General features: G+C 35.9%; 1 protein-coding gene across 1 annotated transcript; it reads left to right on the plus strand.

Moving 5' to 3' along the window:
- The first annotated feature begins 8,709 nt into the window (after window positions 1-8,709).
- On the plus strand, window positions 8,710-16,920 carry LOC149010180 (eukaryotic translation initiation factor 3 subunit H-like). The gene is made up of 12 exons (XM_089162157.1): window positions 8,710-8,851; window positions 8,939-9,018; window positions 10,974-11,090; window positions 11,224-11,327; window positions 11,555-11,621; window positions 13,453-13,586; window positions 13,670-13,718; window positions 14,291-14,362; window positions 14,469-14,570; window positions 14,678-14,745; window positions 15,810-15,962; window positions 16,181-16,920. The coding sequence occupies exons 1-12, from the start codon at window positions 8,842-8,844 to the stop codon at window positions 16,236-16,238; spliced, it is 1,014 nt and encodes a 337-aa protein (XP_089018283.1). The 5' UTR covers window positions 8,710-8,841; the 3' UTR covers window positions 16,239-16,920.

The following is a 16,920-nucleotide window of genomic DNA, read 5'->3' on the forward strand; positions in this document are numbered from 1 at the left end:
GAAAAAATAAAAAATACATGTTACGAGATCAATAACATTCTTACTAACAAAATTTCTACAAATAACTTCATGCATAAAAAAGAAAAGAGCTTTTGACTGCCTACTTAAGTGAAAAATATTACACACTATTCACACTAAGCTTTTTGAAAAATTACAAGCTATCCACCATTAAATTTTGACCATTTGACTGTTAAGTTTTCAAATTTTAAGCGTTGATGGACAAGAATACCCTCATCAATGTAAGTTACCTTAATGCCCCTCTCACTCGCTTCCCTCCCATCACCTCTCTCTTCATTGTCACTGACCTCCTCCTCCGACTCCGTCCATAGGAAATCTGTCACCGCTTCAACAGAGAACCCACTTGAGGAATTTTACCTGAGAGGTTGTTGTGCTGGAGATCTAAGTTCATGGCAACCGGGAAATTTCCATACGACACATGAACCTTGCCGAAAAACGCATTGTAGGAGAGATTCAGATTTCTAGAGAGCTCTTGTAGGCAAGGGTGTCAACTATGTACTGAAACCGTATAACCGTACCAAACCACACCACCTAATACCGAACCATTCAAAATTCGATACGGTACGGACTGAAACCAAATTTCAAAATTCGGTACGGTACGGTACTGGTTTCAATTGGACATATACCATCAGTACATACTGGAACCGTACCGAATTTGTATACCGGAGGTATGTACCATTTATACCGATTCCCGTACCGAATTTAGAGTTAAATTGTAATTTGTTCCTCTAATTTATGTTTGCCCTATTTGCTATTTTCCAATCCGCTCGACCTCGACTTCAGTGTCTTCACTCATCTCTCAATCTCTATTTCTCTCATCGTTTTCGTCTCACTCTCATCCTGAATCAGTAATCCATGATATTCTCTAATCTAGAATCTCTACCAGCAAGATAGAGCAGAAATCTCTCATCTCTCAATCTCTCATTGTCTTCGTCTCACTCTAATCATGAATCCTTGATATTCTCTGGAATCTCTACCAACATGATAGAGCAGAGCTGCTGAGCCGTAGAGGTACCAAAGTGGCAAAGTCCAAAGCCAAAGGGCGAGTGCCGAGTGGGTGACTAAAGGAATAGAGATTAGAGAGTCAGAGACTAGAGAGATCGAACAGTCAGCAGCCAATGAGCTGCCCTTTCCGACTGTATATTTCCTATGTTTATCTGAGCTTAAGAACTGATCAGTTGGTTTAACTCATCGGACTCTAAATCTCCTTTATTATTTTTTTTGGGGGGGGGATTAAGAGCTTCTTATTTACCGGGATGGGAATGAGTATATTAATGCCGCCGAATGTGTGCGAACACAAGACTTCCCCGTGGGAGGTCTCAATTTCTTTTTGAATTATTCTTGATAAGGTAGGCATGATTAATGTTGGATAACTTTACCGTTTATGAATTTGGGTTTTACCTTTCAAGTGCTAGGATGAATTCATTTTCATTGTTATCGAACTATCTGTTGATTTCAACTGCTGTTTATGCATTAATTCTTCATTAAGTTAGGTCAGGGTGGTAGTGTGTAAGTTCTCTTTTTGGAGTATTATCTCAAACCAGTTTGCTAGTGGTGGTTCTCATTGTTTTCGTGAATCCAATTGCATATACTTGGATCTAGTTTCTGGAAAGTTCATCCTTGCTCATTTGAACGTTGATTATATTCTCTGGACAATGTGAATTGTCTGATTGGTTTCTTTTGATTTTTCCAGGTAGCACAGAAGAATACTGGGGAGGCAAAATGCTGCTCAAGCCATTGCATTAGTATGATATCAATATTATGACTTAGAATTATAACATATACATCGTATAACTTCATAGCCTAGACCATTGGTTTCATCTTGCTGTTCGTCCTGGGAACATATATGCTTCTGCTTTCAAATCTGAACTCCAAAAGTTTGCTGCCTAGGAATATTTAAAAATTAGCAGTGGGGAATGAGGTGGATTTTTGGTAGAGATTTTGGTTGAAATTCTTAAATATGTTATGCAGACAGCTGTTTTGTTTTGAAGGTTCTTTATCCCTCCTTAGGGACTAGGATCTGATTGTGATTTATGGTTTCCTAGAGGATCTGAGTAACACTATGATGATGTAGAGATGTTTGGAGTTTGGGTTCGTTTGTACTTGGCATATTTTTTTAATTATTATTATTATTATTATTATTATTATTATTATTATTATTATTATTATTATTATTATTATTATTATTATTATTAGAATTAGCTATGGATAACCTTAGTACTTGTTGGATTTTTGTTTTTAAAATAAATTAATAATAATAATAATAATAATAATAATAATAATAATAATAATAATAATAATAATAATAATATATTATTTAGATAAGTTTCAAAACATTAAAACTCTATCTCTCTAATGTTATTTTAGGACTCTTGTTGATTCTTGCTTCTATAGGATTCTTTTGGATGTGAAGATTCCGATCCAAGCAGGTGGGCCGAATATATGTGGCCAATGATGGACCTACGGTGGGTCCCATAATTATAAGTAAATTATAAAAAATATATTAAAATAAAGTAAAGGCTAAAATTGTGGGAGAAAATTTTTAAAAAATCTTAAAATTTAAATTGCTATTAATAGGAATCGAAACTTTATGAGAAATTTTTTTTTTTGGTAATACTTTATGAGAAAGTTTAAGGATTCAAAAATAAAATTAAATGATTACGATTAGATATGATAAAATTGATGGCTAAAATCTTAAATGAGATTTTAATTTCCATTAATAGGAAATGAAATTTTTGGAGAAAAATCTAGGATTAAAAAAAAATAATGATTATGATTAGATATGATAAAATCAATGGCTGAATTCTAATGAGATTTAAATTGCTATTAGTAGAATACAAAATTTATGAGAAAGAAAGAACAACGGAAAAAACAAATTATACTTTATGAAAAAAATATTAGAAAAATCGTGTGTGTGTGAGAGAGAGGAATAATTTGAGAAAGAGAGAGTAAATACCTGATAACTGTGGAGAACATTTAGGAAAATTACAATATCTGCTAACTACTCCACTATTTTGTGAGACGCGTGAGAAAAATAAGAGAGAAAAAGTAGGAATAAAAGAGGAAATTCATGAGAGAATAAATAGAAATGAAAATATATGAGAATATATAGGGAGAAATTCATGGATTGTGAATTAGCTTTTAATTAGAATTTAATCTTTTATTCCTTAAAACTAGGGATTTAATGAAAACCATAATTAAGAATGACATTTGTACCCATTATCTTTTATCTTAATTTTTATTTTTAATTTTTGAAGGGGGCCAAATAGTGGTATTTCACATGTAAAGTGAGAGAAATAACAAAAAATATAGGTATAGTTTAAATTTTCAAAAAATCCGGGGGCCATGGCCCCCTCCGGCCCCAATGTGGCTCCGCCACTATCATCATCCAAGGCTTCTGGAAATTCAGCATATATAAGGTAATTTAATTTACCATATTTGTTTAATCACACATTGGATGGAGCTAATGAGAATATCAATTATATATACGTTGATTGCTCATAAGTGGTGTGTATGTCGGTAGAGAGGTAAATATGGATCATGCGCATGCACCGAGCTGGACCGAGTCAGGCGTGGTTGCGGTTGTGGTTTGTGGACCCTAGTCTAACCAGGCCATGGGACATTGTAATAATATTATTTAAATAATATTAAATGTCTTCCCTACAAAGGTGACCTTATGCAGAGATGTAACTCTCTGAGATATAGGTGTCCATACGAGTTTATAAACAGATGAGAAGCTAAGAACACCTTAACTAACCCCTAGATCTAGAGATGATCCATGTATGATAACACATTTCAATTTACGTATAGAGCTTCTGCTTCAAGCTCCCCAAGTTGAAAATAGAGATGTCCCTCAGCATCTTCTACACATCTGAGTCTGTTTAGAGTCCTTTGGAGCCCCTCCATAACCTTTTCTTTCCTTGCTAAGCTCTTGTTCAGAGCCCCTCCATTACCTATTCTTTCCTTGATAGGCTCTTGTTCAATTCTCTCTGGAGTTCTTTGTTTTTCTCAAATCCACATGGAGGATGAATTCAAGTGAACCAAGTCCTTAGGGGAATTTATTTTATTATTATTATTTTATTAAATTTGAAAAAAGTTAAGTGAGATTTGGTAAAATAAAAAAACTTATATTTTCCTTCACCTCATGATAAAATAGTAATTTTAATTTCAAAGTTAACACAAAAGTAAATGTGAATAGCTTGTAAATTTTCAAAAAACCATTGTGGGTAGTTTGTTAATATTTTCCTTTTAAATGGACAGTAAAGAAACTCAAAAGAAAAATAATATCCACAAATATATTCAACCAATGATCAATCCATAAAAAAGATAACTTTAAATACTAAACCAAATGAATTATGCTAGTCTTAAGAGTAGAAAGAGTGTGGGCAACTCCCTTAAAATACCAAGAGCTCTATCCCTAGAGACACAAGACCCAAACTTACAAACTCTCTTGGACTACAACCTGCTTTTGAGGAACATGTTGTACATCCCAGGGGATGCATGGCTAAAGACTACGCAACAACATAGGCGAAGGAATATAACAAAAGAGACCTTTTTTGAGCCTTGAAGATAACTCAACCAACAAAGGGGATAGAAAGTAAGGCCAGCAAACCTTGCCCATTGAAGGTAAGAGGTGTTGCAGCACAATACAATTTCACCAAAGAAATCCCACGACCACAACCTCATTGTGGCATCTGGGAGCCCTGCAACCATGAGAGTAGTGTTAGAAATCATATGCCATTCATTGAAAGAGATTCAAGAGTCTCCTATTAATTACCTGTGGAACAATTGACAATTCTGATAACCAGAAAGTTAATAGTAAGTAACACTTTACCTGGATCAAACTGCTCACCCTTTTTATATATAACACAGTTTCTTCATTTCCAAATATAGTAACAAGAAACAGCAAAAACTGAAGAAGAAAAAAACCCAGTTAATCACCACCTTTTACCATTTTAGTTGGGAACAGCATTGGACAAACTGGTAAAGGATTGAACCAGTCTTGCATCTCTCCGTTGTAAGCCAAGGGGACTAGCAAATATGACATGTTTAGAAAGAGAGCAGCAAAGAAACAAAAGCCAGCTAGTTTCATCCAACTTACAACATAGAGAACAATAAGGATGAAATATTTGTGTGTTCCATTTTCTTATCTTCGTCTTAACAGAAAAGGCATCATGAATCATTCTCCAAGGAACCACTTATACCTAGGATGGAGGGCTAGTTTATGGATGAAATGCCACCACTTTAAGTTCTTAACTCCTTCAGAATTAGAATTAGCAGAAAGATGTAGCAGCCTTCCTAGTAGTGAATTTGCCAGTCCTAGACAAGATCACAGTGCCAACAGTCTTTAGTCGTAGTAATCCTGATACCAAGAATTTGAGAAACAAAATAAGAAGGAAGCAAAGTTAGATTAAAACCCTAAATCCTAACACCCGTTAGATCGATATTGCCTAACTAACCCAAGGGACTCTAGGGTCAAGAGAAAAGTCATTAGGCATAGTATGGGAGGGTAGGGTGGGAATCCATGGATCAACCCAAAAGGGGGTCGAAGCCCCATTCCCAATTTTCCATAAGATCATACGTTTCAGGATAGGCAAAGAAGAAGAAGCTATGATGATCCAAACTCGAGATCCTTTCTTCTTCCATACTCTAGGATTAAAGACGGGAAGTACTTATCCTTCAAAACCCTAGCCCAAAGGGATGAAGGCTTCAATATTAATATCCAAGACTACTTTAGAAGTAAAGCTTGATTTTGCACCCACACAGATTTAAAACCCATCACACCCATCTCTCTAGGTTTAAACAAAAAAGACTTCCTTATCAGGGAGCCATGGGACTTGCTCCCATAAGACCTAGTCCAATATCTAAAAGCAATTGAACCAAGTTTATCATAAATGGCATTAGAGATAGAGATACAACCCATCAAAAAAGAAGGGACAAATGAGTAGTCTTAGGGCTATGCCTACCAATCCTAATGCCTCTAAAACCCCCAAATCATGGTAAGCAAGAAGAATCCAAGATAACACTTCTATACTACAAAGAAGCAAATAGGGATTGAGCGGGCAACTCTGGCGGAATCCCCTCGTTGGTTGAAAAAAAAAATCAAAAGGGGAACTATTCAATTTAAAAAAGAACGACGTAGAGTTAATAAGTCCAGCAGTCAAATTAATCCATTCCAGACTAAAGCCTAGGAATTTAAAGACAAAAATAAAGTAAATTCCATTCAACTCTATCAAATGCTTTGGACGTATCTAACTTAATAGCAACATAGCCTACCTTACTAGATTTCTTAGACTTAAGACTATGGAAGACTTCATGAACAATAGCAAAATTGTCATAGATTTGCCGTCCAAGGACAAAAGCTCCTTAAAAAGGTAACACTGAATTATCCATAAAAGGTTTAAGACGATTAGTTATTAACTTTGCTACAATTTTGTAACCAGTATTACACAAACTAATGGGCCTAAATTGGGTCATTGTGGTTGCATCTCCGGATTTTAGTTATAAGCACTATAAGAGTGTGATTGATTCCAAAGAGAAAGAACAAGATTGGAAAAAAAGAGGCAACCATTTCACAAACATGCTTCTCAACTAAATCCCAAAAAATAAAAATAAAAATAAAGGCTTGAAATCCATCCACTCTGAAGACTTAAAAAGGGTTCATAGAGAAAACCACATTTCTCACTTCATCCTTATAATGTGGAACAAAAAGAAGAGAATTGTCAGAAATCTGCATAACAGGATCAAAGAGACTTCCCACAAACGAAGCATCAAGAGGATTATTGGTAGAAAAAAGATTTTTAAACTAATACGCAAATAGAAAAATTGTTTATTTGGGGTTTGTCAATTTCTTACCTTCATTGTCAAGAATAAACTCAATCTTACCCTTACGGCAGTCACCCTGTCCCAGAAAGGATAAAATCAAGTGTTCAATTCGATCGGTCACCATTGTGAATAAAATCACATCTGAATTTTTGCATCCAAAAGAATTCTTCAGCATCAAGTATCCATTTTAGGCTCTTTTTTGTATCAATTCTCATTCTCTATTATGCCTATTTAAAAGAAATAAGTACAAGAATTCATTATTGGTCAAAAATGAAAAATGATTTGGTGAGTTTTGTCGAAAATAAATTATGGAATAGAAAATAAGTTTGGCGTCAAAATAAAAAACTATTAGAAAATAATAGTGAGCAAGTGATAAAATAAGAAAAAGTATGGTTTTTATAATAAAAAAAGTGTGTATTGACTATTTTACCCTCATTTTAACTATAATATTTTATGTAAACTTGTGCATAAATGAAGAGAATGAAATTCTCATCATAATCCATAATAGACAAAGTTCATTATAGATTTTGAAAGTTTTTATTATTTTAAATAAAAATTAACTGATAATAGATGCCAAACAACTTAAAATGATGAAAACATTTCATAATTAAGAATGATAATTGATACCAAAAATAGCCTTAGCTAAGATGATAAATCCAACCCTGTAGGGGTTAAACCATCATCCTGCATCAAAATCTTTGACAAATAGAATCCTTGACCCTGTCCAACTTGCCAAAAACCTCGATGTTACACTTCCATTATAACTATGTGAGCTATAAAGGAACCCCTCCCACCTTTTCAGCCGGGGCCAACACTTCAAAATCTCCCATTAACAAGAGAGGAGAAGAAATCACAGCAATCCGGTCCCTCAAATGGTCCCAACAAGGCATTCAATTAACCACTTGAGGGGGGTCATAGACACAGATAACCCAAAAATCCCCACACACATTGGAAGGTAAGAGAACATAAATGAAAGATTCTCCAGTTTCCACCTTCAAAACCCTCATCAAAGAAGGTCTTCTTTAGGAACAGAAGCCAAAATAGAGAACATATTAAGAGGGGAGGGGGAAAAAACATCCAACAAAGAAGACCATTTAGTTTTACAAGCAAAGACAAAAGTCAACGTCCAATTTCTTAACTAGCATAGACAGGTAACGAAGGGTAAATTTAGATTTGAGGTCTCTCAGATTCCATGCACGAAAGAAATTTCATGTTTTTTTTTCTTTTTTTTTGTGGTATCTAAGGTTCATCTGGGCCAGCTTGCGCGCACCTCGATTACATTCTTGGAGGGAGAGCTCTGTCGTCCACAATGGTTGAATTCATGACCTTTCCACTGAGAAGTGCGGATCTTACCACTCTACCAACCCTGCATTGACAAACACAGAGTAAGCAGACACAAGAAAACAAGCAAGAGTGAAAAAGAAAGACAATAAGCAACACCAAGCACAACCAAAACAAAACCCAAGGAGATTGACATACCTAGGAAGGAATATCGGAGTTTGACACTCCAGAGCGACTAACCGAATTCGATGCCTCACCAAGAGAAAAATTATAAGTGTTGTTCACAAGCGTTACGGTGTCTGCCATGCAATCCAGCCAAGTTATTACTCATCGATAAGAAAATATAGTTGGAATGTCAACACAAGTTGTTTTAACGGTAAAATCAATTCCTCTTAGTGAATAGATCATAGGTTCAAGTTTGCCGAGACATATGTGGTATCCTCATCCCAATATTAGTATAAAAAGCGCCTTTGTAACAGAAAAAATAACTAGTCGGAATGGGTCGGACCTAGTCCATCCGGGTTGACCCGCCAACAGTTAGTGTTGTAGGACTCGTAACCTAATAGGGATTTTAGAACTTCGAGCGTTGGTTGATGAACAGAGCTGAGGCTGTGTTTAATCAGAGGAATAAATCCGACGGAGCTCTCCAGCCCTAAAGCATCTCATATCCTTTCTTTATAGTTTCAGATTTTCCTCTTCAAAGAAGACTTGATTAACATGGCAAATCGTGTGTTCTTCGACCCTTGTATCTCCTTCACGAATTTTTTGATTATTTGGAGATTTTACTGATTAAATCTTCTATTGTCTTCTGCAGCTATGGTTCGTTCCTTCCTCCAAGTCGCGGCTACAGAGGAGGTCGTATCACCGTTAAGAGTAGTTCAGATGGAGGGACTGGTAATCTATTCCACTTTTTTGTTAAAATTATTTTCTGGGTTTTTGCCTTGAGTTGTTTGATCTTCGTGTTGTAAACTTGCAATGCTAATCGGGTCTTCAACTAAGATCTATTTTCAAGAATTTAAATTTGTGGATAACTCTGGAAGCTTTTCTGTTCTGTTAACCCCTGATGACCAATAGTTAACGGAGGAAATTATTGACTGTCTTTAAAAAATTGTGGGATGTTATATCAATGTTAATGGACAGTTTGAAATTCATAGTGAAGTAGAGAAGATAATGTCTGCAGCAGTCAGTGAGGTTATTACACATTTACGAAGGATACTTATTGTCCATGGGCAACATGATTCCAAGGGGACTTCTTCCCCAGAGAGACATGTTTCCAGATTCCAACTAAGTTTATGAACAGTCAATTAAATTCTCTAAGATTAAGCAGTTATATAAGCCAAAAAAAATACAAAAGATGAAACACTCTATTTGTATTGACAGAATAAGAGACTACTTGTAGTCTCACTCCTTGAATTCTTGTTTTCCATAAACTTGGCTGGATGGTAGAAGCTGCAATTTTAATAAAATCTTCGCGTGGCTATTTCTTGAATGTTTATTCGAGCATTAAATTGGTTTATTAGCTTCCCTTGCAAAGGAAATAGATCACTAGAAAAGCTTAGTAGCTGGTGATTGTCCATCTTTCCTCTTGCTTCTATATCTATAGTTAGTCTAAAAGACAAGGATGCTAGATTTATCCAACAATAATGGGGAAAATAGGGGGGGGGGTTTGAACTGCTGCTCTATTAGGTGCTGTTTGTTTGAATAATTTGAAGTGGGGTGGGAAGAAGTAAACTTTTTCATAAAATCTCAAAGCATGGTTTGTTTGGATCAATGGGTTGGAAAATGAGCTGACAAGCTTCCTTATGCTGATGTGGCGTCACACCTTTCCCACCCCATCTCTTTTAAAAGTAACACATTTTTAGTGGGATTTTGTGGAAAAGGAAGCGAAATGATAGAAGTGGGACTCACATTTTCAACTTTTCCAAAAAACCCTTTCCTTTCCTTTACTATTTCACCATCACACTACAAGTGGGTTCCACATGTTTATTTTTCCCACCCTTTTTTATCTTGCAAACAAACGATGCCTTAATGAAGCCACTCAAATGTTGGGCCTACATAGAACTTTCATTGGGCCTTCTGTGTATCTATTAATGGGTCAAATTTGGTAATGGTTTCACCTTAGAATTTCAATTTTTTGGGATAATGTTGGTACTTCTGCTTATCTATTAGTGATTTCTATGCATCAGAGCTGAATGATACTTAAGCTTATTTTTCATTGTCTCGAGAATGGAAATCTTAAACATCTCTAGGAACAAGTCACCAGCCCTTTTGATAGTCTTTATTTTTGTAAGTACTACCTCAGCAATGTGTCTTATAAGGTTTCTAGTTCATGCAAACTCAAATATTTTTGAAGGGCTGAATGGGGTCATTGTGATTCAAATACGCTGTCAGCAGGGTTTTGAAATCTTTAGGGTCTTTGAATCATTATTAGGTGGCTAGCTTGATGCAGAAGGCTATTGTTCTTTTAGTTTCCTTTTGACTTTCCAGTGCTGCTGTCGGGCTGTCAAACTAGTGAGTTTCTGTCATATTCCTGACGAAGGAATTGGATATCCCCTTTAGTAGTGCTAGATTCATTCCAAAATGCTAAAGAACTTATGAACTCATGGGGCAAAGTTGGCTGATATTGTACAGTTTGTGTTTTTCCGTAGATTTGGGTTTTGTATGGTCATCATTTACCAGAAAGAAATACACAAACAAAGACAAATTCACTTGGATATGCTTCAAGCATTGCAATTAGATTCAGAAGATAAAAGTTTCTTGCACAATTGATGTATATATGCTGGTAGATTCTCAAGCTATATAATGATGAGTTATTTTCTAAAGTCTTAATGTTATTGTTCTATAAACAGGTTGTACTAAAGATAATTAAGCACTGCAAAGAGTTTTCACCAGCTTTGGTTACGGGCCAGCTTCTTGGATTAGATGTGGGTAGTGTTCTTGAAGTTACTAACTGTTTCCCATTCCCGGTAGGTAAACACTGTCCTTTATCTATGTTGGAAAGTATTTTGTAGAATGAATTTCAAATGATAAAAATGGCACTATGTTCCTTTCCTCCTCTGCTTGATCTTTCTTCCTCGCTTGGCACATGAATGACATCAGATACGAGAGGAAGATGAAGAAATTGAAGCTGATGGTGCTAATTACCAACTTGAAATGATGAGATGCTTGAGAGAGGTCAATGTTGATAATAACACTGTTGGATGGTATGCTTAAATTTATGTATTGTTTTTGGCTCATCTGAGCTCATTTATACATGCAGTGGTTTAGAGTTTTGTTGTATTTCTAACTTTTTATGAGGTTTTATGAGAAGATTATCTCTTCAATCCCCTTCTTCAGTCCCCTCCCACGCAAAAAAAAAAAGTTGTGTAATATTTTGATTGTAATGTTTGTTGCTTTTTGGTGTTCATGTTTCCTCTTAAATGTTTGTCAGGTATCAATCAACCCTGTTAGGGTCGTTTCAGACCGTGGAACTGATTGAGACCTTTATGAATTACCAGGTAACATAGATTTTTCTCCTGTTGTAGTACATTCATCACTTTGAATTGTTGACCTTCTTAGCAGACTCTTTCCATTCTTGTTTCTGAACCACCATGTTTATTTTTGGTGAGTCCCATTTTCTTGAGTATTTCAAGTAAGGTTGAAAAAACAGATGATACAACGAAAAGCCTCCATGATTGTCATGGTGTTCAAAAGGGTTCATTTCTAGATAATACACCTTTGGCAATGACCAAAAACATACATGATATTTATGGTCTGATGGACTTGTATATAGACATGCTGGGTCTTAAAGGAAAACTGGTTTTTGTATTAATGATACTTTTCTTTCAACTTGAAAAAAATGAAGAAATGAAGAAGAATCAGATGGGGTTCACTGAAGAAAGCATTAACATCAAGTCATCAACTCACTTTGAGAAGTTTGTGTTTGAAGGGTGAGAAGATGATAATAAGGCAATTAAGAAGAGTTGCAGAAAACTACACTAAGCTAAGCTAAGCTATAGAAAGAAGACAAGTGGGAAGTAGGGAAAATTGAATAAATTTTAAACAGTTCTTATGCATCAGCTCTCATATTTTGGTAGCATAATTTTTCAAGGCTTTTATTTGAGGTCTAAGCAAATGTCGCCTTATTTTCCAAGGTACCCAGACCTGAAGCCTAATAATCTTGCCCGGCACATGTTATAATGTTCAATCATCTCTTGTTCTACTCTTGTATATCTCTAAATTCTCTTGTTACATTTGTCCTTGTTGGTCTATGTTCATGCTCATTCATACATTTACATATGCATTTATAAGATGAATCATGAATACCCAGAAAATGTGACTTAGGATTTAGGATATAACATGTAGAGCTTGCTTGGGCACCTTGGCCTCAATTAGGCTTTGAATTCTAGAGTTGCTTTGGTACCTATTTTCCCACTTCTACAAAATCAATCAAATCCTCCTGCAAGAGACTATTAGAGAAGCTGCTTTCATTTTACTCTTCTACCCCCCCCCTCCCCCATTCAAAAGTTGTTCTTCTTTCTCCTTGAGAACCCCTAAATTGTGCAAGATAGGTTCTTGAATGTGAGTTTAGTTTCAACTTTATATCTTCTAAATATTTAGTTTCTTCATCTTGAATTCGCTCTTTTTATTCCAAAAGTCACTTGATCACCTTGCCTAACTGTTCCAAATGCATGCCCATTGAGTGGCTTGCAGTTAAGCTTTCACATATCTGGGTCGTTGCGTGAATTTACCCATTGCATATCAGATGTTGTCAGACTGATTTGACTTGCTACTTGAGTCATCTAGTCTTTAATCCTTCACTTATCAGGTTTGCAAATTCTCAAGAAATTGGAAGTTCCTGTGCTCTTTGTTCTCTTCTCACTTGAAAATGGAAATACTGACCGTGATGTTCAAAATCATTCCTTGATAAAGGTTTGTGTGATATTTGTTCTCTCTAATCATGCTCACCTATGGATTAGTCAGAAGCAGGGTTGATCAGCCTGTCTGGGCTAATATGGTTTGAGATTGGCTGAGACTGAGTGGATCCTGGATCAAGATCTTTTAAATATTTGTTGGAAATTTCTCAGTTCAACAATTTTAAATCCCAGATCATTTTAGAAGTGCTTGAATCATGAATCGTGTAATTTGGGTTATGTTATATTCAATATTTGTGTTCGTATCTCCAATATTTTCTTGCAACTGAGTGATGGACTATTCTTTATCGGTTACTTCTTTTTAACCGTAGGCATCATCTGTACTTGAATGGTTATCTTTTCTTTGTACAGTGGCACTTAGCAACATTCTGGTGCACTTATGTAGAAACTGATTTTCTTTGATGTGTTACTGCAGGAGAATATCAGGAGGTGTGTGTGCATTATATATGATCCTTCACGCTCCAATCAAGGGGTTTTAGCTCTCAAGGCTATGAAGCTGACAGATTCTTTCATGGATCTTCATCGCAATAACAATTTTTCTGGGGAAAAGTTAGTGCTGGTTCCTTCATGTTGTTAATGTATGGAAGATTATAGTAAGTTCAAATCTCATCATATTGTCGTTCTCCATACAGGTTGAGAGAAAAAAAATTGACGTGGGTGGATATCTTTGAGGAGATACCGGTATGTTCTCAGTGATTCTTTACACAATTTACATGTATAATTTTCTGAAGTTTTGGTAGGATTGGTGATGTGCGTTTGAGTAATCAATTTTGGTCATGGTCCTGTCGTTTTGTGTTCATACATAAAAAAGCAAGAGTCATATTTGTATACTGACTTGTGGAAGAATAGCTTATTCCTCATAGGGTTGCTTACTGTAATCCTAGGAAAAGTTTAGCTGGTATGAGGAATTGAAAGGGAATTCTCAAAGGATAATACACGTCACAATTGGACTATGCTGTTGTCTAATCCATACAACTTCTTTACAGCCAGGTCTAAATAAGCATGGCAGCACGCTACCTACCCTTTTGAAGTGCATGAAATTGTGATGGGAACAGGTTTCATCTTATGGGAGGATTTTATCCATGCTTGTCATTTTTCTTTTTCTTTTTTGGTCAAGAATGTGTGTTGTTTTCTGGATCCATAGTTCTTCTCTGATGTTGGTAGAAGTTGCAATATTTCGTAGGAAATTTGTTTATGCCCCTAGTTGATTATTAAATTTTTGTATAGGTGTTTATGGTTCTGCTTCTGTACAGATTAAAGTTTCAAATTCAGCACTTATTAGTGCCTTTATGACAGAGCTGGAAGCTGATTCACCTGTTTCCCAGGTTTTATAAATTATCTAATTCTTTTGTGAGCTTTTTGAGACTTAATCGTGTATATTACACTTGCCCTTTTTCCATTTAACTTTATGCCATCTGTTTCCTAATGCAGTGTGACTATGATCGTCTACAATTATCAACTACTCCATTTATGGAGAGGAATCTTGAATTTTTGGTTGAGTGCATGGACGATCTATCAATGGAACAGCAGAAGGTTAGTCTCTGAGACCCTTGCTCTAGTAATAGTTTGGCACGTTTTTGCACCACGGGGTGTGAACTTATGGTTGGTTGAAATATGTTAATTTTTTTTTTCATTCCCAGTTCCAATTCTACTATAGAAACCTCTCACGTCAGCAAGCTCAGCAGCAGGCATGGCTTCAAAAGAGGAGGTGAGTAATTGGCATATGAATTAATCAATTGTGACTTCTCTACTGTACCATTTTCTATTCCTGGTTTAGCTGAAAGATTCTGTTTGAGGTATGAATCTTGCTACTGCCCCTGCAAAGTAATGAAGACAGCTGGTGAAGTGTTGAACACTGCAGCATTGATGTGAATTTCTTTAGTTGTGTGCTATATATTGTGACTAGAAAGTTATTAATTTCTGTGTTGAAAATGAGGAGGTTTGCTTTTCTAAGTGGTGCAGCCTTTTTATTTTATTTTTTGTTTACCTGGTGGGATCTTATTGTAACAAAGCCCTCTTAATCTAATGAAAAGTTAAAATTTGAAATCGGTTTACTGGGAGCTGTCAGTGATGTTTAACATGATTTTTGCATGACCTTAAGTTTGTGTGGAAGCTGCTTGTTTTGGTTGATCCTAGTATATCATGTGAGGTGCCCTGTACAAGGCAACATGAGTAAAACAAGGGAAGTAGTTTTCTGTCTGAGAGTGAGGCGGATGCCAGCATTCTCATGTGCCTTGTCCATCTCCTTAAAACTAGGGAGCATATGTGTCTTTTCATATGCGGAAGAAAGAGTCATTGAATTGCTGGTGTTGGGCAGACTTCTGGACAGTTTTTCTTCCCACAAGTAAGGTCTATGAGATTTAGAAGTATGGTTTCTTTTGCATCCAAAAGAAAGGATTTTTATGACAAAAGTGTTAATATTTAGCTTTCAGAAGTTAACAATCCAATAAAAAGATTTAATAAGTTGAAATATAACACCTGGATTTAATACTCATGTGGACATTCTTGTTCCATTGTTGCCTGCAATATTGAAATATACATATGGGTGGAGGTAGAATAAGCCTTTTCTTGATTTCTCCGCATGGTTAAGAACTCAGGATCTTTCCGTCTTCCTTTTCTCCCCATTCATTGAATTGGAACTGCTGATGATTGCTATTTGATATTCATGCTTTCTGTCATTCTTGCTCATGAGTAAAGGATGTAGAGGTCATGTAATCAAATTCCTATGTAGTTCTGTAATACCATTGTTTTGGGTTTTTTTTTTTTGTATAGAGCTGAGAACATGGCACGGAAAGCCGCTGGAGAGGAACCATTGCCTGAGGAGGATCCTGCAAACCCCATCTTTAAGCCAGTTCCCGAACCATCGCGATTGGATAGCTTCCTGATCACAAACCAAATTGCAAACTACTGCAACCAAATCAATGGGTATGACTGATACCAAAGAAGTTTGCTGTGTATCATGACATCCTGTTATCTGCCTTCTTTCTAATTATCTGAAGTATAGTTAGCATGCTAAATAAGCTGAAGCATATATTTGTCAGTCACCCTTACAATATCTGCCCTTATAGTTAATATACCTACTGGACTATTTAAGTTTCTTTTTGTTGTATTAATGGATTTTTCATTGTCATTCTATTTTTCAGGGTTGCAGGGCAGAGCTTCAGTAGACTACACCTAATGAAGGCATTACATGAAAATTGACCTGGGCTGTATGAAGTTCATTTTCTGCATTAGTTTGCTGCGAATCAGTATGCGTGTTGAGCATTCATTGGCAATTATTTCAAGATTTTATATAGATTCTATGCAGCAGCTTTTAGGCAATTTTGAAGATGTTTGAGATACTAGGTTTTTCTTAGAAACCTGTTAGTGAAATGCCATCATCTATGTATCCGCATTGAGGTCTGTTTTCCCTTTCTCCTTCCCCCTTTTTTATATTGTGGAGATGGCTTCTAACCAGTGAATGAAGGAACCTTTTTTGGTCCATGAGGCTTTGTATGAAACAGTGCACTGATCCAATCTGCATTCTGTAGAGGGGAGTAGATCCAGTCTGCAGTCGATTTGCTAATAGGTCATCAATGCCCTCTCTATCTTCAGTGTCATAGTGAAGAAAACTCTAAGTCATGTATGCTTGATATATAGACAATTGATTTTTTTTTATTTTTTGGTTGATGAAAAACAGATATTTAGAAACAAGCACAGAGAGGTCAGTGGGACTTCTTTCTAGATTTTCTGGGATCCCCCATGTCCCTGTACTGCTAAATTTTCAAACTGTTCTACCGTTGTTGTTGACTTAAAATTTTCTAATTTTACAATCTAGAAAGTTAATAATCGTTGGGACAAGTTGTAGTGGTCAAGTTGAGCATTTGGGTATGGGAACAAGATT

The sequence above is a fragment of the Hakea prostrata genome, chromosome 7, assembly GCF_041222555.1.
Source record: "Hakea prostrata isolate BN-2017 chromosome 7, UWA_Hpros_2, whole genome shotgun sequence".
NCBI lineage: Eukaryota > Viridiplantae > Streptophyta > Magnoliopsida > Proteales > Proteaceae > Hakea > Hakea prostrata.